Source organism: Oratosquilla oratoria, chromosome 34, assembly GCF_046742065.1.
Source record: "Oratosquilla oratoria isolate Oo_2021 chromosome 34, ASM4674206v1, whole genome shotgun sequence".
Lineage (NCBI taxonomy): Eukaryota > Metazoa > Arthropoda > Malacostraca > Stomatopoda > Squillidae > Oratosquilla > Oratosquilla oratoria.
Window position 1 is genome coordinate 30,680,594 of NC_134810.1, and position 13,881 is coordinate 30,694,474.

Below are 13,881 nucleotides of genomic sequence, written 5' to 3' on the forward strand. Positions count from 1 at the left end.
AGTATCATGTCTACCAGATAATTATATGCATCAGAATTACTACAAAAATCACTAGTCTTATAATCAATCTCTATGGATCTCCTAAATAATTCCCAGTTAGCCTCTCCTGTCTTCCATCTAGGTAAGCAAGAGGAGGGAGTGTTCTTTAAATATTTGATATGGATAGGCCAGTGGTCGCTACCATGTAGATCTTCATCTACTGACCAACTGTAGTCTAATCTTAAGGATGATGAACAAATAGTTAGGTCTATAGCAGAACTTGAGTTGTGAAAGACATCAAACCTAATTTTGGAACAGTCATTCATCAAAATGACATCGTTATTATCAATAAATTCTTCAATTATATTGCCCCAGGGGTCACACCTTGATTCACCCCATAGAGGATGCTTGGCGTTAAAGTCACCCATTATAATAAAAGGCTCAGGGAGCTGGTCGACCAAAGATTGTAAGTCATTTAACTCAAACTGACGGGGGTAGTTATATATGTCTAGGAGTCGATCTTCCAGTTCAGGTTCCAAATACAAAGAACATAAAGTGATCCATTTAGTGGTAAAGATTTGTACTGCACAAGCCTGCAACACCGAATGTAGCTGGACACTTCTGTGGTTTACACATTTCTTAACAATGGTACCAGTACCTCCATGGGCACGGCCCCCAATCATAGGAGGAGATCTGTAAAATTTATAATTAAGTCCAACATTAGGGGATAAATTGCCAAGCATAGTTTCTTGGAGACAAATAGCAGACACATCATGTTCTTTAAAGAGAATCCCAACCTGCTCTCAATGAGAATTAAAACCTTGAATATTCCATTGTATTATGGACATTATACTGTTTTCTTTTTCTTTTTTGGGTCTACTGGTCTGGGAAGAGAAGTCTGGGAGAGAGAGGGTCGACAAGATGGCTTCTTTTCTAATTTCTTTGCTTTCGCGGGTGGCATTCTCCTCTCTGACAATGGTCCGACCGACGATGTAGAGTCCGGGTTATTAGTTCCTTTCTTAGATTGCATATCACGATTTGGGGAAGAAGATGGAGATGAGGGTGGACTGTGGAGTCTTTTACTGCGCACAGCTTCAGACTCCATAGCTTTGCTTCTGTGCGCCTCAACTGAGTGAGGCACATCAGTCCGTGATCCCTTTATTGGGGAGCCCCCCTAGTTTGGAACATTGACTGATTGAGAGGAGGCCTTCTTAAAGGAACCCTGTGGGGTTTCAGCAATGGGAACTTTAGGTGCCCCTCTAGGTGGGGCAGGAGACATTCCCTCAACTGGGGATGGGAGAACCTCCGCAGAGGAGGGTTCAGGAGTACTACAATTTCCAAGTTGTGGAGAAGAACGATTAGGTCTAGTAGTGACTCTTTCTCGCTGAGGCTTGGGTTCAGCATTTGCTTGATCCTCATTGCTTCTGTGCACCTCTACTGAGTGAGGGACACTAGTCAGCAATCCATCTACTGGGGAGTCCCCCAAGTCTGAAAGAGAGATTGCCTGAGAGGAGGCTTCATTAGAAGAAGCCTGTGAGGTTTCTACAATAGAAACCTTAGGTGCCCCTCCAGATGGGGCAGGGGACACCCCTTCAACAAGGGGTGAGGAAACCTCCGCACAGAAGGCTTCAGAAGTATTACAAATTCCTAGTTGAGAAGAAAGACGGTTAGACTTCATAGTAACAATTTTACACTGAGGCTTGGGTTCAGTGTTAACAGAAGAATTCATATTGGCATTTTTATTTCTATTGGGTTCTACAGTTGGCTGATCCACTTTACTATTTGTTTTAACAACATCACTGTATCTTTTGGAATTACTTAATAGTCTTTTAGCATGTCCTACACTTATGAGGACCCCAGTGGAAATAAGTCTTTTGACTTTCTGTGCCATCCTCGGATGTACAATTATATATACCGTGTATAATATTGAGTCTCGTATGTATTGTACTTATTGTATGTATGATTGTATCCGAATAAAATTCAATATGTTCTGCATGAGCTTTTAGTAGTATTTCCTGTTCCTTCTTATAAATTACACAGTTCTTATCTCTGGCATCATGCTCTTCTTTACAATTTATACAAACTGTTGGGCGGGTAAAATCCCCATGTTCATGCTGAGCACATATCAAACACACTTTGTCCCTTGCACATCTGCAGGAAGGATGGCCAAAATCATAGCAGTTAAAGCACTGAAGGGGATGGGGCTTAAACTGCTTAACATAAACAATCTCTTTTTCTATCTCTACATAATGAGGTAGATCTTCACCACAAAAACTTAGGATAATCATAGAAGAACGAGGGATTTTAGCAACCTTCCAAACATTAGTTGGTCACATTTCTAAAATTTCTTCTTCCTCAAAGTCATATAGATCTCTATTAAAAATTACCCCTTTGGCATAACTTAAGGTATAGTGGGGTTTAACTTCCTTAATGTCTGATTTCTGTTTCAAGTTAAGCACCATGGCAGCTTGTTCATAGGATTTTACATGAATTAAGAAGGAATTTCTTCCAAATCGTGATACCTGCAAGTTAGTCAAATTACCAGAGCCAAGGTGACTCTTCAAGAATCTTCTAAACTCGAATAAGTCAGCACGTTCCTTTGCAAGAGTGATAATAAGCCACTTAGCTGGATTGGGAGGCCTCTGCACACTTTCCTTCCTTTCCTCTACTGGGTTATCTGGATAAAAGATATCCAGGTTAGGTGGCACTGTAGCAAAAAGTTGGGCCGAAGATTCATTTTCATTGCAATTATTTGCCAAATTTACGGAACTTTTCATACAAGTCTGTATAACTCTTGTCAAGAGACATATTTTAGATGTAAGATTCTATGACTATTAGTGGCAGTATTTGAGCTATTTATTGGTTTCTGAGTATCTAAGGATGTTTTCATCACTTCAGAATCCATTCTAATTGTAAGTTTCTGGGCTACAGAATTATCTGTCAATGAAGTCTTAGTATTTTTACCAAAGTCCTTTTTCAAGCCGGAGTCATCAACTGGGGGTTTTACTTTTGCTGAGTCAATAGCGTCAACATTAGGACTGGCAATATTAGGAGAGGGATTGGGGGGTTTAGGAGGAGGATCAGGTAGTGGTGGAGGTTTAGAATATTCAGTTTGAACAGCCGCCATGATCGTGTATATTTATGAGGCCACACCATATATTAGGAAAGAAAGATAAATGCATAGAAGAAGATACTGCAGTTGCCTGATGCCTCAAGCAATAAAAGAAAAGTCTCTGCAGAGTCTGGAAGTTCCAGAAACGACTATTTACACATGCAGGGCCTCGGAGGTGAGTTAGAGACTTTGTCAACCCGGGGTTTATCCTCTTTTTTTCTTTGACCCATTTAGGATGGGTCCGGCGTAGTCACTCTGCATGTGTACTGGAGAGGGAGAAAGGAAGTCGGCAGCCTAGTTCCTACCTCACAAACATGCATTCCCCAGTCGGTGGGCTTTCGGCCCTCGCAGGGAGTAGTGACCTCATGGTATACATCCCCACTTCACTGGGTTCAGACATGCAGCTTGGGAGGCACCAAGATACCAGAACCTTCCTTAACAAGTATTAGAGAAAGATGGTGAAAAAGGAGAGTAGGGTAGCAAATATGAAGGGTAGGGATAGGGGAATTCACAAAGGAAAAGGGTGAGGGACCCCCTATCTATTCACTTTTTCTACCATATACTTCTAAATTTAAGAAGAAAAGGGACATTACGGACATAATTCCGCTGATGACGTCATGTCCCCAGCATGACGTATCTATCCATTTTGATGACGAGTTTCCGCAGGACGGCAACACTATCGGCCGCCTGGCGTCCACACCTAGAGAAGCCGATCGGCTTCCTTTGATGAGAGACCGCCACCGTTCGGGTTAGGATCAGCATGCAGATCGGCTTACGATGCAAACCAACGGTCACGTCTTCACTGACTCGGCCTTGCCGATCATGCCAGCCGATCGGCATAGTGGGGATGCACCTTAATATATCTAGACTTTGCAAAAGCCTTTGATACCATTCCCTATGAAAAACTTACTAAATTAGCTTCACACAGAATAAGTGGTAGCCTATTAAGTTGGACTAGCAACTGGTTGAATGATTGAAAACAGAGTTGTTTTATATGGAAAAACTTCTGGATGGAGAAATGTTACAAGTGAAATTCCTCAAGGTTCCATTCTTGAGCCACTTCTATTCATAGTATATATAAATGATATAGACCACGGACTAAAATCTATTGTTTCAAAATTTGCTGATGATACAAAACTGTATGGAATGGCAAATGATCACTTAAATCAATTAGATATTCAAGAAGATTTAGATATATTACAGCAATGGTCTGAAAAGTGGCTAATGAAATTTAACACAAGTAAATGCAAGGTAAGTTACATAGGTAAAAATAACAGTAATTATGATTACAAGTTATTTGGAAATTCGTTAACAAAAGTGGATAGTGAAAAGGATCTTGGCGTAATTATCAGTAATGATCTCGAATCATCTAAGCAGTGTATTTCAGCCTCTGAGAGAGCATATAAGATTCTAGGACTGATTGCACAAATTTGGAATATGCCATTTCCATATGGTCTCCAAATCTCATTAAAGACACCGAGAGATTGAAAAAGTACAATGGCGAGCCACAGAAGTGCTAAAAAAAAAAAAAAAAAAAAAAAAAAAAAAAAAAATACAGGTCTTTAAGATTCTAAAGGGCATTGATAACATCGAAAGTGACAAAATTTTCACAATGAGAGAGAATAAGACAAGAAACAATGGTGTCAAACTGTCAGGGAATAGATTCAATTTGGAAGTGGGTAGAAACTTCTTCACCAACCATGTAGTTAATGAATGGAAAAAACTTCCTGCAGAGGTAGTGCATTGTATGCATTCAGTTTGAAGCTTGAAGAATCATTTAGATAAGCACCTAAGTAAGATGCTGTAATTACTGTCATTTATTCAATATTGTTTATTTTGTTATCATTTGTCTGTTTATTATTTGCTTGATTCTCATTTATTATTACTTATATGTGAATTTATTACTAACTATTTACCTGTTTATTATTTAACTATACCTATGCATCTATTCTATTTATTATTATTTACTTTATTATAGTTTTTATTTATTCATTTATTTATTTATCATTATTATATTTTTTTCGCATCCGACCTTGATATGGACCAAAAGGTCTCCTGTCGGCATGCTCCGCCTTTGTAATCCTTTGTAACCCCATTGTGTCATAGCCATTACCTCTTATTAAAGTCCTCTTTGCATAACTTTATAAAAAAAAAAAATTCTGTTGAATTTCAATGTAAACCTTTACTCACATATTAGCAGACCTTCTGAATGATGACCTATGTCCTCCATGTTGAATATAATCTTCAACTCTTGGATCCCAGTCCTCCCATCCTTCCATAATATCATCATTACTCTTCAAAGATCCCATTTTGTATCTCCAGGCTGCCTCATAAATTTCCAATTCCTAAATCACCTGAAAGAAATGTACATGGTAGAGCTATAACATTAAAGTAAAAGCAAGATGAAGATTTCAAAATTATATTTTTGTTGGGATGTCAATGGGTACAACACCTCCAATTAATACTTTATTCTAGGAATTTCATATGTTGTCATAAGATGGATAATGAAATATATACATGTGAATGACTAAAATCAAATTCAAGTCAGATATGCTAATACAAATATCAAATAATTTCCCCTTCTATATGGGGAGTGGAAAAAGAGAGAGAGAGAGAGAGAGAGAGAGAGAGAGAGAGAGAGAGAGAGATAGAGAGAGAGAGAGAGAGAAATGATTTATGAAAAATTTTTACTCGAAGGCCAAGCGCCGGAGCCGGTAGGCCATTCAGCGCATATTTATCTCATATAGATAAAAATTCAAGTAAAACAGTAAAAACAATAAACATTCACAAAACACATCACAACAACGTACACTCACAAGCACTCATATACACAATCTTAAATTTCATAAAATAAACCGATGTCTTTCAAAAACTTTACAACATTCTTCACATGAGCTTCCTCCCCTAAAATTTGTTTAAAAGATAAATTTGTTAAAATATTTGCCCTGTGCTTATTAGAGAATGCAGGGCACTGAATTAAAATGTGTTTTATTGTAAAAACTACTTGGCAAGTGGGACATTGGGGGGCCAGCCTTTCTGCTCCACTTGCCATAAAAAATTTATGGGTAATGTAGGAATGGCCAATTCTCAATCTTGTTAGAACAATACTTGACCTTCTGTCCAAAGAAGGACACATCCAAAGGGTTCACCAAGGGGTGAATCTCTTTTAACTTGTAACTACCATCCAGCCTTGTCCATTGTTCTTGCCACTTTTCCATTGTATAACAATGAATTACTTGTTTGAAGTCTGTATGTGGGATCTTTTGGTCTGTTATATGGTTGAGCCTAGTGGCGGCTTTGGCTGCAGCATCAGCCTGTTCATATCCAGTGATACCCACATGGGACGGCACCCAGCAAAAGTTTACTTTTATTTTCTTTCTGTTGTTAATGAGAATCAACCAGTCCTGTATTTCTTGGATTAAAAAGTGACGAGGTAATAATGTATTTAGAGAGGATACAATGCTCATGGAGTCTGAAAATAACATACATACATATACCAAGGCTTTTTCCCCCTTACAAGGGGGGTAGCCAAAAAGAAAAAGGCATAAAATCATTCCCACCCATTCCATCCCTGAATACACTCCAAACCCCTCCACCCTCCCTCTTATCTTAGCACCTCCTGAAAAACGGGTCATCCCTGCACCTTGTCCACTGCCCTGGGTCAGAAGCAGTGTCGCAAGACACAGCACATCCACAGCAAGGCCACTTCATTAAATCGGCGACCCCCCCTCTCTGTCCCCCCATTGCATAAAATGAAAGGACGGGGAGAAATCCCTTCGGGCTGCGTCAAATTTTGCTCACACATACTACCTCACCCCCCCATCCACCCGCCCATTCCACCTCATGCAATCACATCATCATCCATATACAACCATTCTCCATTCAACCCTGTCTTCTGTCCTCTCCCGTCCTTCCCCAACAGACATTCCCCTCTTCCCCAAAGCCCCCTTCACCCCATCCATCCATCTCATCCTTGGAGGTCCCTATATGTTCACTCCCTCCACATCTGCCTTCCACACCTCTTTTACTAGTCTTTCTTCACTCATTCTTTCCATGTGTCCAAACCATCCTAATACTCTTTCATCAACCCTATCTCCCAACTCCTTTTCCACCCCTGTTCTCCTCCTCACCTCCTCATTTCTCACTCTATCTAGCCTAGTAACCCCCATCATACTTCTCAGACACCTCATCTCAAACACATTCAAACTCCTTCTCTCTTCTTCTCTTATGTTCCATGTTTCTGCCCCATACAGTGCTGTTGGCACAATCACTCCTTCATACAGTCTCCTCTTACCATCCATTCCCAAATGTCTATTCCTCATTACACTCTTTAATCCACCAAGGCATTTACTGGCTTCTCTCAATCTACATTCTACCTCCACTTTCACTCCACCTTTCCCTGCCACATTTGCACTCAAGTATCTAAAACTATCCACTTCCTCCAGTCGCTCTCCCTTAATGCTCACTTCCAGTCTACTGCCACTTTCACCCCTTGTACATCTCATCACCTTACTTTTACCCACATTTATCTTTAGCTTTCTTCTATCACATACTCTCCCAAACTCTGCCACCAACTTCCTCAATCCCTCCTCCGATCCTGCTACAAGCGCAGTGTCGTCTGCAAACAACAGCTGGCTCACCTCACACTTTTCTCCATTTTCTTTAACCATCTCCAATCCCTTGCCCACTACCCTTGCATTTACCTCTCGCACCACCCCATCCATGTATAAGTTGAACAGCCAGGGCGACATAACGCATCCTTGACGAAGTCCCACCTTTACCTCGAACCACTCACTCTCTCCATTTCCAATCCTGACACAAGCTCTACTATTCTCATAAAAACTCTTGACAGCTCCCAGAAGCTTTCCTCCTATCCCGTATATCTGCATAACCTCCCACAGTGCCTTCCTGTCTACCCTATCATAAGCCTTTTCCAGATCCATAAAAGCCAAAAAAAAACATCCTTCCCCTTTCCTATAGCTTTCTCATATATCTGTCTTACCACAAAAATCTGATCTACACAACCTCTACCTGTCCTAAATCCACACTGTTCCTCACCAATTACTCCTTCTGTTCCTCTCCTAATCCTCTCAATCAAGATCCTCCCATAAGACTTCTCAACTACACTCAACAAGATAATCCCTCTGAAACTACTACATTCACACTTGTCCCCTTTTCCCTTATAAAGAGGAACTATACAGGCACTCCTCCAGTCCTCCAGCACTCTACCCTCTCTCCAACAAACATTAAATAACCTCACCAACCAGTCCACCATCACTGTACCTCCCTTTTTCAGACATTCCACATGGCATCCATCCAGACCAGGTGCCTTACCTGCTTTCATCATCTTAACAACTGCCTTCACGACATTCTTATTACATGGAACAGAATTAAAAACAAATTTGAGGGCATTGCCGACTGCCAGCAGTTCAGCAGTAAAAACAGAGCTAAAATGAGGCAACTTTCTCTTTAAAACTGCTATCAGATACAACAGCACAGCCAACACCATCTTGGGATTTTGATCCATCTGTATAAATAAAAATTGAATCAGCATGTACTGATAAATGTTCTAAAAATTCACTTTTTAGCTCTACAGTAGTTCTATTTTTCTTCTTTTTAAGAGGACATATTACAGTGGGGCATCAGTTCCTAGGAGGGAATTTGGGAGGCGTGATCTCAGCAATTATATTAGGAACAAGTCCTACCTTCTCTGTCCCAACTTCACATCTCACTTCTAAAGGTTTTGGCAGAGTACTTTTCCTTGGAGCTCTGTCTACCGGCTGCTTTACATATTTGAAGTTTGGATTCTGTTTGGATGTCAAGACATGAGATATATATCTAAGGCTTAATTCCTCCCTGCGAATATAGAGGGGAGGAACTCCTGCGTCCACATACAAGCTATCCACTGGAGATGTTCTATAGGCTCACGAACAGATCCGCAAAGCCATATTGTGGACTATATCAAGCTTCTTTAATGAAGTTTTACATGCCTATCCATAAATTTAACATCCATAATCCATTTTGCTAAGGCACAATGTTTGGTAAAGCCTTATTAAAGTTATACGATCTGCTCCCCAGTTGAAACGAGACACTACCTTTACTATATTAAGTCGCTGTTTAACAGTGTATACAACCTCGTTTATGTGATGAGTGAATGTCAACCTTTTGTCCAAAACCAGACCCAAGTATTTTACTTCATCTTCATATGGTAATATGACACCCTCTAAGAATTGTGTTGGTATCTCTTCCTTGCATCTTAGTTTGGAAAACCTTATGGTTTTTGTTTTTTCAGCAGAGAATCTGAAGCCCCTGCTATTAGCCCATGCTGTTGCTAAGTTAATAACCTCTTGAATCTTTTGGCCTGTTTCTAATGTTGTCAATTTGCTGCACACAATAGTGAAGTCATCAGCATAAGCCAATCCATGAACTCCTGCGGGAACTTGTTCTAACAAACTATTAATGGCTATGCTGAAGAGCGTAGGACTCGGAACACTTCCTTAGGGAATCCCTTCCTCTTGAAGATATGCACAAGAGAAAGAAGAGCCCACTCTGACTTTTAGATAACGGTCAGACAAGAAATCCTTTAAACAATTGAACATATTACCACCAATACCCCACTCTGTAACTTGCTTCAGAATGCCTCCCCGCCAGGTAGTATCGTAGGCATTTTTCAAGTCAAAAAACACAGCGATGCTCGAGTTCTGAATTGCAAAGGCATTCTCAATCTCACGAGTGATAAAAAGTAAGGGGTCTAGAGTGCACTTATTTCTTCTAAATCCAAACTGTCGGTTAGATAGATTTTTAGATTCCAAAAACCAAACTAAACGCATATTAACCATTCTTTCATAAATCTTACAAATGCAGCTAGTGAGAGCAATAGGTCTGTAACTTTGTGGGTCATGAGAGTCTTTTCCTGCCTTTAAGATTCCTATGATGATTGAAGTCTTCCAAGATTTTGGAGAAGATCCAGAAGACCAAAATTTGTTCAGCACATTTAAAAGGAATTTCTTCGACGATATGGATAAGTGAGCAACCATGGAATAAAGAATGTCATCCTCTCCGGGAGAGGTTGGGGAGGATAAAGATAAAGCATGATCCATTTCATCCAAGGTGAAAAGAAGATTATATGCCTCTGAGTTCGTATTGGTAGGAGGAATAATCGTGGTCTTGGCTCTAATTCTTTTGAAATCATGTGAATAATGTAGTGGACTTGAAATATCAGCATAATGGCTTCCAAAAGCCTCTGCTACTTCTCTTGTATCTGATATAAGAGAGTCATTTATCTTCACAATGGGTAAAGGAGATGGAGTAAACTTTCCTTGTAATTTTCTAATCCTATTCCATACTAAGGTAGGGGAAGAGTCATATTTCAATTCACTAATATATTTAATGAAGGATTCCCTCCTTGCTTTCTTGAAGATTTTCTTCTGCTTTGCTCGAGCTTCCTGTACGTTATCACATTGACTAAACAAGGATATCTCTGATATCTCTTTTAGCAAGTTCTTGTAATCTTTCTGCTTAACCACTTCCATACGGTGACGCCTACGTAGGCGTCATGAGGAGCAAGTGGGTACGCGATGATGCCGACGTCGGCGTTTTGACTATATTTATTGTAGTCGTACCTAAGTAACCTCCATTCTCTCTAAACTGGCTTCATCATATTTTCTATGGTTCTTAAAATTCACGGGTGAAAGAGAACAAACAATTGAGCACTGACTTTATTTTTTATAATGCGATTATTATGACAATATCACACGTCGGGCAGCTAACGCTGCTAGACGTGCGATGTGCCCCGGAGTGAAGAGGTTAAAGCACATTCATTGTTCCACCAGGGGACTACTGGGTGTTGAGGTTTACCAGCTGTCCTAGGAATGGAAGAGAAAGCACCAGAAAGTATCATGTCTACCAGATAATCATATGCATCAGTTATTACAAAAATCACTAGTCTTATGATAATCTCTGTGGATCTCCTAAATAATTCCCAATTAGCCTCTCCTGTCTTCCATTTAGGTAAGCAAGAGGAGGGAGTGTTCTTTAAAATTTTTATATGGATAGGCCAGTGGTCGCTACTATGTAGATCTTCATCTATTGACCAACTGTAGTCTAATCTTAAGGATGATGAACATATAGTTAGGTCTTTAGCAGAACTCGAGTTGTGAAAGACATCAAACCTAGTTTTGGAACAGTCATTCATCAAAATGACATTGTTATTATCAATAAATTCTACAATTATATTGCCCCAGGGGTCACACCTTGATTCCCCATAGAGCAGGGGTTCTTAACTTTTTTTCTCCAATTCCCCACTTTTTAGTGAGCCAACTCTCCATTCCCCACCACAGCATCGGTCTTTGACAAATTCAATTTTAACCCATGCAGTGTTTAGTACATAAATATACGCTTTGCTTTTTTGTGACATTTTACGGCCCCTAATTTTTGTTTGCATATATTAGATTTTTTACTAACAGTTATCACATGGAAATAACATATGAAAAGATAGTGGTTCTTCTGTCCGACCGGTCATTCCCCACTTGGCAACTCCGCCATTCCCCACCAGTGGGGAATCCCCCCATAGGTTAAGAACCACTCCATAGAGGATGCTTGGCATTAAAGTCACCCATTAAAATAAAAGGCTCAAGGAGCTGGTCAACCAAATATTGTAGGTCATTTAACTCAAACTGACGGGGGTTATATGTCTAGGAGTCGATCTTCCAGTTCAGGTTCCAAATATAAAGAACATAAAGTGATCCATTTAGTGGTAAAGATTTGTACTGCACAAGCCTGCAACACTGAATGTAGCTGGACACTTCTGTGGTTTACACATTTCTTAACAATGATACCAGTACCTCCATGGGCACGGCCTCCAATCATAGGAGGAGATCTGTAAAATATATAATTAAGTCCAACATTAGGGGATAACTCGCCAAGCATAGTTTCTTGGAGACAAATAGCAGGCACATCATGTTCTTAAAAAGAATCCGAACCTGCTCTCGATGAGAATTAAAACCTTGAATATTCCATTGAATTATGGACATTATACCGTTTTCTTTTTCTTTTTTGGGTATACTGGTCTGGGAGAGATAGGGTCTACAAGATGGGTTCTTTTCTAATTTCTTTGCTTTCGCGGGTGGCATCCTCCTCTCTGACAATGGTCCGACCGACGATGTAGAGTCCGGGTTATTAGTTCCTTTCTTAGATTTCTTATCACGATTTGGGGAAGAAGATGGAGATGAGGGTGGACTGTGGAGTCTTTTACTGCGCACAGCTTCAGACTCCATAGCTTTGCTTCTGTGTGCCTCAACTGAGTGAGGCACATCAGTCCGTGATCCCTTTATTGGGGAGCCCCCCAAGTTTGGAAAGGTTGACCGATTGAGAGGAGGCTTTATTAGAGGAACCCTGTGGGGTTTCAGCAATGGGAACTTTAGGTGCCCCTCTAGATGGGGCAGGAGACATTCCCTCAACTGGGGATGGGAGAACCTCCGCAGAGGAGGGTTCAGGAGTACTACAATTTCCAAGTTGTGGAGCAGAACGATTGGTCTAGTAGTGACTCTTTCATGTTGAGGTTTGGGTTCAGCATTTGCTTGATCCTCATTGCTTCTGTGCACCTCTACCGAGTGAGGCACACTAGTCAGCAATCCCTCTACTGGGGAGTCCCCCCAGGTCTGGAAGAGAGATTGCCAGAGAGGAGGCTTCATTAGAAGAAGCCTGTGAGGTTTCTACAATAGAAACCTTAGGTGCCCCTCCAGATGGGGCAGGGGACACCCCTTCAACAAGGGGTGAGGAAACCTCCGCACAGGAGGCTTCAGAAGTATTACAAATTCCTAGTTGAGAAGAAGAAAGACGGTTAGATTTCATAGTAACAATTTTACACTGAGGCATTTTTATTTCTATTGGGTTCTACAGTTGGCTGATCCACTTTACTATTTGTTTTAACAACATCACTGTATCTTTTGGAATTACTTATAGGTCTTTTAGTATGTCCTACACTTATATGTTCTGCATGAGGTTTTAGTAGTATTTCCTGTTCCTTCTTATAAATTACACAGTTCTTATCTCTGGCATCATGCTCTTCTTTACAATTCATACATACTGTTGGGCGGGAACAATCCCCATGTTCAGGCTGAGCACATATCAAACATAGTTTGTCCCTTGCACATCTGCGGGATGGATGGCCAAAACCATAGCAGTTAAAGCACTGAAGGGGATGGGGCTTAAACTGCTTCACATAAACTATCTCTTTTTCTATCTCTACATAATGAGGTAGATCTTCACCACAAAAACTTAGGATAATCATAGAAGAACGAGGGATTTTAGCACCCTTCCAAACATTAGTTGGGCACATTTCTAAAATTTCTTCTTCCTCAAAGTCATACAGATCTCTATTAAAAATTACCCCTTTGGCATAACTAAAGGTATAGTGGGGTTTAACTTCCTTAACCCCTTCCATACGGTGCCGCATACGTAGGCGGCATGAGGGGCAAGTGGATACGCGAGGCTGCCATATCGGCGTCTTGATTATATTTATTGTAGTTGCCCCTGCGTAATGACATACTCTCTAAACTGTCTTCATCACATTTTCTATGGTTATCAAAATTCACGGGTGAAAGAGAGAACGATCGATATAAGTGGTGACTATATTTTATGATGCGAGTATTATTACGACACATCGTACGTCTGACAGCTAATGCTGCCCGCGAGATTTTGGCCTGGAATGAAGAGGTTAATGTCGGATTTCGGTTTCAAGTTAAGCACCATGGCAGCTTGTTCATAAGATTTTACATGAATTAAGAAGG

At 40.4% G+C, this 13,881-nt stretch overlaps 1 protein-coding gene across 8 annotated transcripts in view; it reads right to left on the reverse strand.

The window, feature by feature from the left end:
• LOC143018159 (uncharacterized) overlaps positions 1 to 13,881 on the reverse strand; it is a 276,494-nt gene that overhangs the window by 257,442 nt on the left and 5,171 nt on the right. For 7 of the 8 annotated variants that reach the window (XM_076173309.1, XM_076173306.1, XM_076173308.1 and 4 more), the window contains one exon: positions 5,282 to 5,445. In XM_076173309.1, the coding sequence (XP_076029424.1) occupies positions 5,282 to 5,400 (119 nt within the window). In that variant the 5' untranslated portion in view covers positions 5,401 to 5,445. Of the gene's footprint in view, positions 1 to 5,281; positions 5,446 to 13,881 lie in introns of those variants that run through there. The other variant, XM_076173310.1, reaches the window with a different exon arrangement.